Source organism: Pelobates fuscus, chromosome 6, assembly GCF_036172605.1.
Source record: "Pelobates fuscus isolate aPelFus1 chromosome 6, aPelFus1.pri, whole genome shotgun sequence".
Taxonomy (NCBI): Eukaryota; Metazoa; Chordata; class Amphibia; order Anura; family Pelobatidae; genus Pelobates; species Pelobates fuscus.
Genome location: NC_086322.1, coordinates 136,841,512 through 136,857,000, shown reverse-complemented (window position 1 = coordinate 136,857,000; position 15,489 = coordinate 136,841,512). Strand labels below are relative to the sequence as shown.

The window sequence follows — 15,489 nt, the reverse complement described above, 5'->3', positions numbered from 1 at the left end:
TATAGGTGAGTATAGTCACGGGTTTTAGTGGCGGAGTCTAGGGCATCCTAAGGGATGGAGAGATGGTCATTTGGTGGCTTTCAGGTTGTGTCCCCTGCTTGCGTGGTGCGTCGAGATGCTCTGGGTATAAATTATTTTGTCGCGGTGGGGTCCCGCCTGGACATGGTGGTCGTGGGCTCTGGTCGTGTGACCGTCAGGCCTAGTTGGTTCAGATGAGTGTCCAGCTCTTGTGGGCTTCTCGCCCGAAAGATAGTCCCTTGGAATGTGAAGGTGATGAGCCTTGGTGTTCCCCAGCGATACTGAATGTTGTTGGATCTCAGCTGTTGTAGGCTTGGTTGCAGCGATTTGCGCCAGCTTAGGGTGCTTCTCGTTAGGTCTGGAAACAGTAGTAGTTGAGAGTCCTCGAATGTTAAAGGGTTTTCCCTCGGGTCGCTGCTAGGACTGCGGCCTTGTCCTGGTGGGATTGAAATCGTACAATTATATCAGCCGTGGCGGTAGAGGGTGCGTTGGTCGGCTTGGGCAGACGGAACAGTCCATCTGTCTTAAGCAGTTTTGCCTGTTTGTGTTGCAGTAGTGTTGCTACCAGGCGCCTCATATAGTGTGGGAGGTCTGTTAGCCCTATATCGTCAGGCACCCCTCTAACCTTCAAATTGAGTCTCCTTCTGTGGTCCTCTAAGGCCTCCACCTTCTCTGCTGTGCCGATTTGTTGCTTATGGAGGTCGGACAGTCTGTGTTCCAGGGTGGTTATACGTTTGTCTTGGGAGGTAGTTTTGGTTTCCAAGTGGGTGAGTCTTGTGGTGGCCCCCTCCATGGCCTCTTTGAAGTGAGCTCGGTCGGCCGCCAGATCTTGTCTTAGCTCCATAAACATTTTCGTCAGCAGGGCTGCTGTGACCGGTTCTCCTGCCTGGGAGGTTTTGGTTTTGCGCCCTGTGGGCTGGTTGAGCGATGCGCCGGCTTCTGGGTCTGGGTAAAAGTCTCCCGATGAGTCGGAGTATCCGTCCTCACCCAGCGCCATCTTCTCCCATGCGGCCTTCTGCGAGTTCCGCAGGAGTTCGCCGATATCGTGGCTGAGCGGCGTTTTTTCCGGCCGTGGTTTTTTGGTTTTCTTGCCCATATTTGTCGCCTCGCCTTATGAGTCTAGTTTAGGAAAGGTAAGTGGCTGCTTTCTGCCCTTAAGTCGGGTTATTGCTCGTTTTTGCACGGAGCGATGCTCGATGCGTCCGTGCTGGTCTGCAGCTGTCTCGTTTTCTTTTCTGTGTTTGTATATTGTTAATTGTTTTCTGTGCTCTCCTGTCCTGCTGATGCTTGGTACTAACTAAGTGGATTTGGCTATGGAGCCTGTATAGTGACCTCAGTTGGTAGCAACAACTAATGCCTTGTTTCCACTGAGCGGATCGGTTCGGTACGGTTCACTATTTTGGGCGTTTCCATTATGAAAGTGGTCCATATAAGCGAACCGTACCGATCCATTCAGGGTCCTGCTTCAGATGTAGGGCTATAGGAAATGGAACGGTTCGGTTAGGGCGGAGCTACTATACAATCCATTGATTGGTGGACCGGAAGAGCATTTTTTATAAACCCCGCATGGCCCCTAAAAGTCTGACTTGCACGCTCACCAGAATGGGCTGGACCATTCTAAACCTTCCAAACTGTACTGACCCGAACCGATCCGCTCAGTGGAAACGATGCATATATGTACTACCTGAATAGCAAAGCTTGCTAATTTGCATATATAGGTAGATATGCATATTGCTAAGTCTGCAGGCAGGAGAGATATTTTGTGTTGGTTATTGACTTCCCCACCCCGTTGTAGAAATGTCATTGTGTTATTATATTTCCCAGTATGTTTTTGATATGTTTTGATTATTTGTATTTTTATTTAGTAGTCACCATAAGTTACATGTAAGGAGCATATGGGCCAGTCCCAAGAAAAAAAAAGTTTTGTATGTTAGTTCCTTTTCGAACGGTGTCCTGTGTGGATTTTTAGGGATCCCAGCCGTAGAGTAGCTGTACCTGTTGGCTGGCTGCAAAATCTCTCAAGCCCTAGGATAAATCAAAAGAGTCAGGCCTAATAGCGGCAAATGCCTTTCTAAAGGCAATAGAAAATCACATTGCAGGCAGAGGTGGATGGTGCAGATGGGACCTGGAAGAAGGGCAGCAGGGGACGATACCTGCCTGTCAGGAGAGCTGCAGCCTGATCGGGTGGAAATGTTCTAGAGGACCCCAGTCAAGCTACGGCGACTGGGGCAAAAGCATTTCAGGTTTCCTGGTTCCTGCTAGAAAGCGATCCTGGCAGAGCTATCCAGCCAGGGTACAGGGAGCTCCATCACAAATACCAAGGACTGAAATGAGCTAGAACGCTGGGAGAGCTTCTTCAGCAAAAACCTCAGACCCGCAGGCCTCTGGTATAAACCGGAGTATGAGGAATACACAAAATACCACCCAGAGGGGTGAGAAAGTCAATTTCTAATAGATATAAAAAGATTTATTGAAAATCGAATGGCAAAACTTAGGCAAGTATAGTTTGATTATTTTAGACTAAATTTTGCAATTCAATTCAAAACAATTTAGTATATAGTGAAGACATGCACACACTTTTGATATATTTAATTTACTTTCTTCCATCCATAGTAAATGAGTTTGACATCCCTGGTGCAGAACACTGGTCCACAATAGAGAGTAAAAACAGAAGAAATACCTTTTTGTTTTTTTATAAAGTCCTTTGCCTTTAAAGGGAAACACCAGGGTTAAGTTCACTGCCATTTTCATTGCATAATGAATTAAAAAAAACTAAACAAAAAGAATAAATACACGCACATATACATACTTACAAATACGCTTGATGCTCTTGGTGCACAACATTGCAGCAACAGGAAGCAAAATACACAGGAGAGTAAAAGCACTTTAGAAAATATATTTTAGATTTGAAGCTGTCAGGTGGTGTATTTAGGAGCACTCAAAACACCACAACCATAATCAGCTGATCACTCTCATCCGATGTGCTAAGCCATGCATTGCTTTGCTTAGAAACAGAGAGATAGCTTCCAGCTCTCCAGTAGTCTATAGCGAAGGCAGGGATCAGGCCCCAGGTAAGAAGTCAAACTTTAATAAAACAGTTGGACTACTCACATTAGGAAGGTGCCAGGGCTCTCATGGCAAAAAAAAAGCTACTACAGTGTGTGGATGTTGTTATGGTGCTTGTAGTGTTTAATAAAAAAAAAAAACAACAGATTTTATTATGAAGTTTTTGATCTTTAAATTGTATCACTAGGCTGAGGTTCCCCTCATATGTTTAAATGGAACAATTACTACTCATGATTTGAATATTATATTTCCTTAATATCTATATTTAAAGGGACACTATAGTCACCAAAACTGCTACAGCTTAATGTAGTTGTTCTGGAGTCTATAGCCTGTCTCTGCAGGCTGTAGCACTGTAAACACCGCCTTTTCAGAAAGCAAACATTATTGTGGTGTTTAACGTGTTAAAATGTTGGGCACCACCACTACTTTTTTAAGGTATTTGTTAAAGTTAGTAAATATTTGACACTTGCAAATTCCTAACTTGGCTTAGTGATTTAGGATTTTTTTTTAAAAGCAAGAAGCACTGTAGTACTATGGTGTACTCTATAACAGTGTTTCCCAACCCAGTCCTCAAGGCACACCTACCAGTCCAGGATTTAAGGATTACCCAGTTTTGTCTAAGGTGTTTTTAGAAAAAAAAGAAAAAACACCTTAGACACAACTGGGTCACCCCTAAATCCTGGACTGGTAGGTGTGCCTTGAGGACTGGGTTGGGAAACACTGCTCTATAGAACTGTGTTATCTGTGGCTATTCCTTCCTCCTGTATGTGTACCTTTAGCTAAATCTTTCACGAACACATGCCTCACTGGTAGTGAAGCATTCCAGAATACAAAGTACCAAACATAAAATTAAAGGAAGAAATTGACAAAATCAGGTCTAGTCCCACCTAATGTGTAAATATATTCAAATTTAACAAAAGAAAAAAAAAGTGTAATTCTAACCTTCCTCTTCTCTGATCTGTGTACATGTCTTTCTTGCAATCTCTTTTGTCTGAGACAGGCATTTCCCATGCAAAATGCTCAGACTTTCTAGTGCAGTGCTGTGTTTTGTGAGAGTTCTCAGAAGAGAGAGACTGTCTTCAGATTGTGGGAGCTCAGGCAAGTCAGTGTTTGCTTCTTCGCAAACGTCCCCTTCAATATGTGGATTATTATTTGCTAGAGTGGGAGATTGAGGGGTCTCTAGAACATCCTGTAATACATAATCATTGCTGTTAAGTGGTGATTCTTGCTGTAAAGATTTTGCTGACCCAGAGACATTCTCACATATTCCCATTTGGTTTTCAACCTGTTCTTTGTATGGAAGTAAAGTGCTGTCTTTTGACACGGTATCTATGATTTCTGTTGTTGGTTTCAAATTACTGGAAACCATAGTCATCTGTGTCCCACCATGCATGTCTTCCTTAAGGTCAGACTCACAACCATTAGAAGATGTAAGGAGGCAGTGTCTGATAGATTCAAAGGTCCCTTTAGTGCTGCTATCTGACTCTTTGTTGGGGCTCTCAGTGATTATATTGATATCAGACATAAAAGACAAATTCATATCCACAGCCATGAGTGATAACATGTCTTGCTCACAGGTCTTGTTAACATTCCCCTCACCACAAACATCTTCAGATATTGGACACTTTTTATCTTTGTTGTCTGCAGTTTCTCCATCTTGGATAGTTAAATGCAACCTTGCACATACGTTTTTCTCACCATCCACCTTTTCAGAAGCATCACCAGGGAGAAGTCTTTCTGGTTCACCTTTGTGAATATCCATACGTCCCTCTGGAAAGTGAGAAGAACTTTGAGTGGAAAGTTTTTTCTCCTTTGAATCTTCATCAGAGCTTTCAAAATCAAAGCTGTCCATTAGGTTAAATGAGACCTCTGAGAACTCCTCATATTCCATTTTTTGCTGTAAATTCAATTTTTGATGTTCAGCCTTAGCTGGAGAACAAGAGGTCTCAGCTCTATCTGTTGTAGTCCCTTCACTGCTAGAGCAATCTTGAACAAACATTCTACAGTGAGAAGGTTCGTCATGAGAGGTTATTTCTGTATTTGGAACATTAGAATATGTCATGGTGTTTGCCATTCCATCTGCAGAGCTTTCATATTCACTCATGAATGTTTTAGCTTGAGAATATTTGAAACCTTGCTGTAAGTCTATGGTTGGCACAGGACGTTTTTCTGTTTGCAGATGTGCAGATAGCTGGATATTATTTAATACACTTTTTTCTACTGGTCTGTCTGTTTTTAGTAAGCTGTACGGACCACCATTTGTGCCGGTTTGTAATGGGGTCTGTCCATTGTTTGAATCAACAATGTAATTCAGACTTAAGGAAAAGCTGTTGTCTGGGCTATCTGGTAGGTCAGGTAAATGAACACTCTTTTGAGTACTCTCTACAGTGTTGGAGGACTGCGATTTGTCTAGGTAGATATCCCATTTACTTATTACAGGTATAGGTTTCATTGATGATATTTCATAATTAAGAACCTCAGTGTTGCATTTAGCAGATTGTTGCGCATTAGGTTTAACAGATCTCTCTACGCCGTTTTCCTCAGGCTGGCACCTTAACAGCGATAATATCTGTGCTGTACTTCTTATATTTTGTGTAATAGTTTCTCCTTTGTTTGTGTCAGCAACTTTATCTCTAACTTTGTTTTGAAAGCTTGAGTAGCTGTTGGTCAGCAAAAAATTACCTGCTGGATTTTGTTTACCACTAGTTAAAGTCATTGTATTCAAAACATCACAAGGTGTTCCTATGTTGGTTTCTCCTGTTTTCCTGTAGTGAGAGGCAAAGAGAGGAGATGTAGTATACAACTGAGAAGGCAAATTGGAGCACTCTTCTACTAGAGTTTGGGTTGAAGGCTTTAATGAATGTTCCATTTCCAGAGATGCCTTCTTTTGAACTCCCCGTGGTCCCTGGAAGCCCTAGCAAAAGATAAATGAGTGAGCTTACACTACATTACAAAAAAAAAATAAATATGAAATTATACAGAATTCTGGTGCAAACCAGAAAAACACAGAGATATGTAATACAATATTTTGAACTTATATAAACAAACAAACATTAAACACCAAGACTAATCTGCATGCTTTATTGATTAATATAAATGTATTCAAGGAGACTGGCTCACTTTAATTCACAAAGGTACTGAGATTAACTGGCAAATGCTTGTAACAATTGACATTTGAACCCTTAAGGACCAATGGTAGGGACAACCTTTGCTACTATATCAACCTACACCCTAAGGACCCTGTTGAAAATATGAATACCAATTCATTTAACAACAGCAGGACTATAAATTGCTTCCAATTCTGAATAAGCAGGACATTTCTTGTTGGGAAAAGGTCTTTATGGATCAGGTTGATATGATGGCAAAGTGTAACATTTAATTATTACAGGGTAAAATTATATATTTGCTATGAATGAAAGGAAAAATATACTTAAAAGGACACTGTGAACACCAAAACAACTTTAGATCATGGCCCTGCAATCTCTCGGCTCAATTTTTTGTGCCATTTAGCTCACTATGTAGGGAGGACAGAGAGTGCTCAGTTCAAGTTTTGCATTGTATATCCACATGTAGAGAGTCCAGAACTGTGAGTGCCAGCTGCCCAATTAATAACTCTGAAAGGCTGGTCTATAGCTTTGTAAGCATCTCTAGTTATAACCTGTCAAACCTACAAATTACAGTTATAGGCCACTCCAAACACCCTAACACAACCATTTTACAATAGTTTGACTTCAAACCCGGGGTGCGCCGGGCACCCTGGAGTGGTTATAATGCTTGGAGCATTCCTTTAATGTAGGTTAGTTGCTGCACTATAAACCTTGTAATTACAAAGTTGGTATGGTATACACCTACCCCTTGAAAGGCAATAATTTCCTTCTTTAACATTACAAAATATGGATACTTGGTATTAAGGTAGACTCAGCTTACTGCATAAATGTTTCTGAGCTCCAGTTACTTACATTATTCTAGGATTTAGTTTTACTCATCTATGTTCTTTTTGGAATTGGAAAACTTTTAAACAGAAGTATTTTATTGTTTTTTTTTACTCACGTAGGCACACTTACAGAAAATTTTCTTTTCAAGCCCACGGGTGGACGAAGTCCAACAGGTTTCGGTGCATTTCTGTTTATAGGGGGAGCTTGCTTGACTTCGGAGATATTTTGAGGCACAACGCCACCAACGTCTTCTGCTTCAACCGTAATTAAATAACGATCACTCTCCAAGTCATCCCCAGAATTTAACTGGTATGAAAAAAATAACTATGTTTACTGAATAACCTTGAATTGGGGAAAACTAAATGAAACTTATGTTTCTCATGTCAAGATTCCTAGATATAAACTAAAAAAAACAGCAGAATTACAAATATACCTCTATTATTACAGGTAAAACAAACAATTAAAGTTGCTAACACTGTTTGGGTTAGGATGGCATCTCATTTAGAATGTTAACGTTTGCGAAATTGTCCTGTCAGCACAAAATATGTCACACCTATGTTTACATTAATGCTTGTTTATGGTTTTGAACACTGTTGTTTTTAAAAGAAAATGAGGGATCCGAGCACTTCAAGCAAAATTATGCAGACTTTAATTGGAATCAACATACAAAATGATGTTGTGGCTGAACAATGTGGCCTTTTTCAAATCTGTTGTTTTTAACTTGCATGGTCACATTTTTTTCAGATAGCCCATTTTTTTTTTCTTCTTATAAAATAAAAGTGCAGATTTAATTTTGTTACTCTTTTTGCCCATACACCAAAATAGACTGGAATAAAAGATCAATAAATTCGACATGATATTTACTGCACAGACCATTAAATACTACCACTCAAGAGATTTACTTTTAGCAGTATTAAAAAGGGACACTACAGTCACCAGAACAACTACAGCTTATTGAATTTCTTCTGGAGTGTAGAATCATTACCTTCAGGCTTTTTGCTGTAAACACTGTCTTTTCAGAGAAAATGCAGTGTTTACATTACAGCCTAATGAAAACTTCACTGGCCACTCCTCAGATGGCTGTTAGAGATCCTTCCTGGGTCATGGCTGCCTAAAATGCATCCAAACATTCAGTATCTACTCCCTCTGCATGCAGGCACTGAACTTTCCTCATAGAGGTGCATTGATTAAATTCATCTCTATGAGGAGATGCTGATTGGCCAGGGCTGTGTTTGAATTGTGCTGGCTCTGCCCCCGATCTGCCTCCTTGTTAGTCTCAGCCAATCCTATGGGGAAGCATTGTGATTGGATCAGGCCACCACTTCTGATGATGTCAGAGGAAGTTTACAGGCAGAGGCAGCAGCTTCAGACTGGAATACAAGTAAGATTTGACTATCTTTAGGGAGGCAAGATAGTGGTTTTAACACTATAGGGTCATGAATACATGTTTGTGTTCCTGACCCTATAGTGCTCCTTTAACGGTGAACTGTTTCTCTGGTAAAGCTGGTTGGACAAAAAGTATTAGTAGAAAAAGAAAATTGGGGAAAAGGAATGACAGAAACATAGAATGTGACGGCAGATAAGAACCATTCGGCCCATCTTGTCTGCCTAGTTTTTTAAAATAGTTCCTGGCCTTATCTTATATCTAGGATAGCCTTATGCCTATTCCACAAATGCTTAAACTCCTTCACTGTGTTGACCTCTACCACTTCAGCTGGAAGGCTATTCCATGCATCCACTACCCTCTCAGTAAAGTAATACTTCCTGATATTATTTTTAAACCTTTGTCCCTCTAATTTAAGACTATGTCCTCTTGTTGTGGTAGTTTTTCTTCTTTTAAATATAGTCTCCACCTTTACTGTGTTGATTCCCTTTATGTATTTAAATGTTTTGTATCATATCCCCTCACATCAGATTAGTATAAATATGATCAAAGGCATTTTGATCCAAGTAGCTGATTTTGGTGCAGATAAATTTGTGAAAAGTTGGACAGAAGGAAAAATTATAGGTACGGTTGTACCGTCTCTGGCAGCCTTCATAATCTGTACCCTTAAGTATAGAGGTGAACTCCAACAATAACGTCTTGTAAAGAAGAGTTAGGTAGTTGTTTTTGCCTTGGGAGTATGTGTGCTCTGCCTATTAGCAACTCCTTAGAGTCAGCCATTAGCAATAGAGGCTGGAAATAAAATCAGTGATATATGTCTATTAGTTATAGACTCAGGATCACCATTAGACCCTCATCATGTGCATATGGCATGATGTGCTTGCACAAATTCTTCCCTCTCAATTTATTATTTTTGGATAAAGTTTTAAAATGATTTAAAGGAACACAACAGCGCTAGGAATACAAATCTGTATTCCTAATGCTATAGTGTTAATGTCTTTAAATGCAAGTAGCACACCTGTGCAAAAATAAAATACGGTTTTACTTAACTGTTTTTTCCAGTGCCAAGACTCCCTTAGAGCTGCTGACCTGTCCTCCCTGCTGACAACACACAGGAAGAGTTAACCCTGCAATGTAAACATTGCAGTTTGTCAAAAACTTCATTAAGATGAAGTGTTGTGGATAACTATAGTGCTGTTTTAACCCCTTCTCGACATTAGGATGTGCTACGCCGTGCAGCAAAAGGAGGGCTTTAATGAGTTAGGGCAGAAGTTAGGGCAGCATAGCTCTATTGGTCCCTCGCTGCAGCCCAAATACTCACCCACCTGAACGGATCTGATCAGGGTAAGTGTTTGCGAACCATGGTAGTCCCCCTGCAGCAAATCCCACCAGCCCGTGTCACACCTCCCCTGCATATGAGATCTATCTGGGTCCTGATACACTTGTTCCTGGTGTGGAGACAGCAATCTGGGGCAAAGTTGATATTGGACCGCCCCTAAACAATTCCAGGGGAATCACTGAGAAATGCTATTTATTTATAAAATATTTTACCAGGAAAGATACATTGAGATTTCTCTTGTTTTCAGTTATGTCCTGGGTCCACAAAACATTGCATTGATACAATAGGGTACAATAAAATACAAAAACAATATTAATACACAATATATACAAAATGTAACATGGAACAGGTAGGAAATATATAATCAACCATAACACGTGCATTCTGTTTTGAGGTTTGTAGAGAGGGATCTCTTAAAGGACTTTAGGCTTGGGGAAGATTTGAAAGTGTGCGGGAGGTTGTTCCATAATTGCAGTGCTCTGTAGGAAAAGGAGGACCGGGCTGCTCTCTTTTTGTATTGAGGTAGACTAAATAAAGTGCTGGTACTAAATCGGAGGTTATAGGAGGTGGGAACTGCTATACCAACATTCTATCTTGTGAGTGCATTTCCAACAGAGCAGTTTATATTTATTTTACAGGATTAAACTATGTTTGTGTTTCTTTTGTAGATTTACAGCTGCATCCCCATATATTGTGTGTATTGGTTGTTTTGGAAGGGGACATTGTCTGGGATATACACTGGGGAAGCTGTATGTTATAAGGACAAACAGATACATTCCTTTAATTACACCATGCACTTTACGATTTGTATAGAATGATTAAATAAAATATTGAGCTACCTGGCAATCTTTAAGAAACACATTTTCTAGACGCTGTCCTTTGTCTGTGTAAAGTGTAGCCTGAATGGGGGGAAAAAAGAGGACACACTTAGTTCCAAAATTAGTTGGGAAAAAAAAAAAACACAGAAAGAAACAAACATAATTAAAAGAACACCTCAAGAATGATAACCACCAGAGTCCCTTGTAATGGCTATAGTTCCAGTGGTACCCAGACACCATCCCATGGCAAGATGTCATACCTTTTAGTAAGGTTTGACACTTAACCTGGATCCCGTTGAATATATAGCGGCCATAGCCCTGCTTCAGGTATTCTCCTTTTAGAGAATCTAGTTAGCTAGACAGGGCCATAAATGACCATGCTCATTGGTTGAGGATGTCAGCTAAGCACTCACAGCAAATGAGCATGGTCCTGAATCTGCCTTGCTTTTTACTATACAGACATTCAGCTTCTCCGACAGGAGAAGGCTGGAAGGATCATGGGCATCTGGGGTACCCAGGTAAGTTGTCAAACTGTACTAAAATGGTTTGACTATTTATCAAGGAAAAACACCAGAGCGCTGTAGTGCATTGAAGTACTTCTTTTTTTTGTAATTCTTTATTTCTGTTGTGGAATAAGACATCGTCATAAGGTTGAGCAGTAGGTCATGTCAATCCACAATTTTAAGTGAGAACATGTTGTACAAGATATAACCAATGTGTGCATGTAAGACATATATTTATATATCAAATATGTAAAATATATAGAGCGCAATGCACTGGTGTTCAGCAAGAGTACGCAAGAGTAATAATTAACCTAATCTGGCCATCAAGCTTATTTAACCTTATTATCATGCATATTCTTAGGTGGGTGGAGAATTAGTATACGCAAGACCGAAGAATAAATGAAAGTAACTATTGTATCTACTGGTGTGACATTCTTTTAAGGGGCACCCAAGAAAGCAGGGTGGAAGCCTAAATGTTGCCTTAGACATGTACCAGTGTGAAAATAGCAAAAGTAAGATTTAGTAAGTGAGGTGCAGTAGCGATTGGATGGAATACATATCAGTGATGCCTCTGGGGAACTATTCTGCTGTCTGTAAGCGAAAAGAAGGTTTAACCATTCTGTACATTTAGCTTATTGTGATGTGTTATAAGAGACAAGGAATATCTGTCCTACACTATGTATCATAATTGGGCACTACAGTTAGCTGCACACTGCTCCAAACTCCAACTGCCCACGATACACAAAAAATTAGGAAAGATGGATATCAATATATACATATATACATATATATTTGTTATTATAATATGAAATTGATTTTATATTTGATTATTGTACTTGAAGGGAAGAGTTTAAGAAGAGAAAGAGAGAAAGGAGTATGTGGAGAGAAATACTAAAGGGGGTATGGGAAAACATACTAAAGGGAAGGTATAGAAAGATACTAAATGGCCAAGAGTGTAAGGAGTGTAGCTATGTGTCTCAATTCAATTAGATGGAATTGTTATAGTTCCTACAGGGTCCCTTTAAAGGATACTTTGCTCCATGTATAATGGGCCTACAGTCCATGGTAGTGGTTATGGTTTTACTGATGTATGAGAACATTTAATAGTATTCACCCTGAAGAAGATTGAAACAAATAAATATTAAGTATCTATCATGTTATACAGTAATCTCCACTTGTGTTAAAAATACAATTTAACACAAGAACAGAATGTTCAGAGTGACTCACACTGCATCCTCCTGGTGGAATCTTCAAAATTCCATCTTGCCAAACTTTGGACTTCTTAGTCTTTTGATGAGTGTACAAAACCTTAAATGAAAATCAAAGTCACGGATAATGAATACAACAAAATTACTTAACTATTTCAAAACTGCATAATAATATGTACTTACAGTAAATACTTGACAAGCCATGTCTGGAGAATCATATGCTCAGTAAACACACAAATCATCTGCAACAAAATCACAGGTAAAACAGAGGCAAACATTTAACAAGTGCCAAAACTCAAGAGAAGGTCTGGGCAGCAGATTTTAGCACTTACCAAAATAATAAATATGGATTTTTCTTATGTGAAATATAAATGAGACAAATTTTTAATTTCAGTTATTTTGACCAAAATGTGCAATCCCCTTGTCAATTCTTTACATTTACTGGTTTAATGAATAAATCTCAATGTCTCAGAGGATGTCAATGTCTCCCAGGCCTGAAATAAAATGTGAGAAATTTCCAGTAAACTCTTTTGAATACATGGACACCGAGAATTCAATATTAAAATATAGAATGCATCCTCAGTGTGTTAAACTAGTATAAAATAACAAGTCTTCTTAGACAAATTTTCTTGAATTCAGGTCAGTGACCACTCAGCAATTCATGGTACACAGTATAGTGGTCTGGGTGTCAGGTCCATCTAGGGTTAACCCTGCAGCTGTAAACATAGCAGTTTCAGAGAAACTGCTATGTTTACATTAGGGTTAATCCAGCCTCTAGTGGCTGTCTCATTGACAGCCGCTGGAGGCGCTTCCGCGATTCTCACTGTGAAAATCACAGTTAGAAGACGCTTGCGTCCGTAGGAAGGCATTGAGAAATGCTTTCCTATGGACAGATTGAATGCACGCGCGGATGACGTTGGAAGAGGGAGGAGAGTCCCCAGCGCCGAGGAAGCCCGGCGCTGGAGAAAGGTAAGCGTTTAACACCTTCCTAGAGCCCGGCGGGAGGGGGGCCATGAGGGTGGGGGGGGGATCTATTAACACTATAGTGCCAGGAAAACTAGTTTGTTTTCCTGGCACTATAGTGGCCCTTTAACCCCTTAAGGACACATTACATGTCTGACATGTCATGATTCCCTTTTATTCCAGAAGTTTGGTCCTTAAGGGGTTAATGTTAAGTAGCAAATTGCTAATTTTAGGCTAAAATAGTACAGTTAGTACTGTAGCTAAATGATAGAATTTTGGCCTACGATTTGCAGTTTGTCTTTAAATTACAGACAGTTAAATGGACACTGTATATTTATATAGGTTTTTTACATCACTGTTTAGTAGATATACCCCAAATGAAAACATGCATTCCTTTAAATATGTATTTTTTATTGGGGATATATCTACAAGCAGCTTGCAAAAGCAGCAGACTACTTGTCTGAAGTCTTTGCAAGCCCTCCCCTTCTAACACAGCCCAGACTTTCTGTGACTATTCAGTTACAGACTTCCCAATGCAGCTCAGTAATATGTCTTTGCAAGGCAGGTGTGCTGAGCAAGTGCCTGAATTTTGCTCCACTTAGATAATCAACCAGGAAGTAACAGGACCGGTTGTCTGATTGACAGCCAGTGGGGTGTAACAAGGTTAATTTTTAAAAGTATATGGTTTAGTACAGCTCTCTCTTCTGCGAAACGGAGGGGGGGGGGGGGGGGGGAGGGTGTTAAGGAGCAAGCGCTTTGAGCCATTAGGCCCTCTGGGTTTTTACTGATGCTGGGTGTCCTCATGCAGAGCCAATAGCAAAAATAGCCAATAGCAAAGTTGAATCATCATTTTAGAGTTTATCTAAAAAGTCATATGTGAATTTAGAATGTTTCAAATTAGAAAGTGCGAGTATTAAATATTTCCACAAATTCCGATGAAACAACTAGGCCATTCTCTATGCCAGGGGTGCCCAAAAGAAAGATCCTGAGATGTTTTAAAACTACAGTTTCTATGATGCTTGTTATTCTAAAGGCATGCAAAGCATCATTGGAGTTGTAGTCCTACAACATCTGGGGATCTGCCTTTTTGGCACCCTTGCTCTAGGGCATTTTTATTCCAACCTACCACTCAAATTAGTTCAAAAAATCTGTAATTTAGTATTTTAGCATTTCTAATGATCTAATTTAGACAGAAACAGGCAAACTGAAATAACTATCGATGTTGACAATTTTTGGCGAAAATTTTAAATAAGCGATAAACACAGATAACACGTCACCCTTTCGGCCAGCCCCCTATCTTCTACACCACACAACATCCTCCATGTCCCGCTACAAATGCTCCCTGACCATTCGCATTCCTTAACATCGCAAAGCATATAATACCCTTGTACTGGAAAAAGTACACGGCCCCACCGCGGACCCTTTGGTATACCAAAATGGAAGAGTTATGGGTTATGGAAGAGCTGTGGTACACAGGCAAGATCAGACGCACATGGACATATGGGCACCCTGGCTGGCGCGTATGGTCACGGAGGAGTTGCAGACCAGTTACCTGGGGGAAGGGAGGGGCGGCTTGCTGCGGGGGGAGGTACCTGACGATCCCCAGTAGGAGACACCGAGAGGCGGGTGAGCTGACCTGCACCTGCTTTAATACCACATTCTCCTCTTGCTCTACCTCTCATTCACGCTTCACCTTCTTCTCTTCCATCCTGGGGCATGGCCCAGAGAGTGACCACACCAAGGTGCACATGCCTGCCTTACATGTAAGGCATACGCCCCGCCATGAGCTGAGCGGCTGGGGTCACTTGCAATATATATGTATTGGGACCTACGTGTCTCTTCTTGAAATTTTACGGGTCCTGCGAGCCCTCAGCTTTTTTTTGTTACCTAACTGACAATAAAAACAAACGCCCTTAAGTGAACGGGAATTTAAAAACCTTAGAAAGTGTGACTGCGACCCGTAAGTTTAGATGGTTATAGTGTTAATATTTATGCTGTTCGACAGTTGGATATCCTACCTCTATTAGCAATGTACCCCGTATATACTCGAGGCCCCTAATTTTACCACCAAAAAAATGGGAAAACTTATTGACTCGGGTATAAGACTAGGGTGGGAAATGCAGCAGCTACTGGTAAATTTCTCTCTCTCTTTTTTTTTTTTCACTCGACAGGAATAACAGGTGTTCAGTAATATTTTTCTTACGCAGAAAGCCAACATAGGTATTACTTTGGAATGCATAATGTGCTCCAGGTGA

General features: G+C 40.4%; 1 protein-coding gene across 1 annotated transcript in view; it reads right to left on the bottom strand.

Moving 5' to 3' along the window:
- ZGRF1 (zinc finger GRF-type containing 1) overlaps positions 1 to 12,756 on the bottom strand; it is an 82,489-nt gene extending 69,733 nt beyond the window's left edge. Inside the window, exons 1-6 of the mRNA XM_063425807.1 lie at positions 12,604 to 12,756; positions 12,455 to 12,513; positions 12,291 to 12,371; positions 10,582 to 10,641; positions 7,149 to 7,325; positions 4,027 to 5,998 (exon numbers count right to left, since the gene is read on the bottom strand). Of these exons, the coding sequence (XP_063281877.1) occupies positions 4,027 to 5,998; positions 7,149 to 7,325; positions 10,582 to 10,641; positions 12,291 to 12,371; positions 12,455 to 12,475 (2,311 nt within the window). The 5' untranslated portion in view covers positions 12,476 to 12,513; positions 12,604 to 12,756. The remainder of the gene's footprint in view (positions 1 to 4,026; positions 5,999 to 7,148; positions 7,326 to 10,581; positions 10,642 to 12,290; positions 12,372 to 12,454; positions 12,514 to 12,603) is intronic.
- Between the last annotated feature and the right edge of the window lie 2,733 nt (positions 12,757 to 15,489).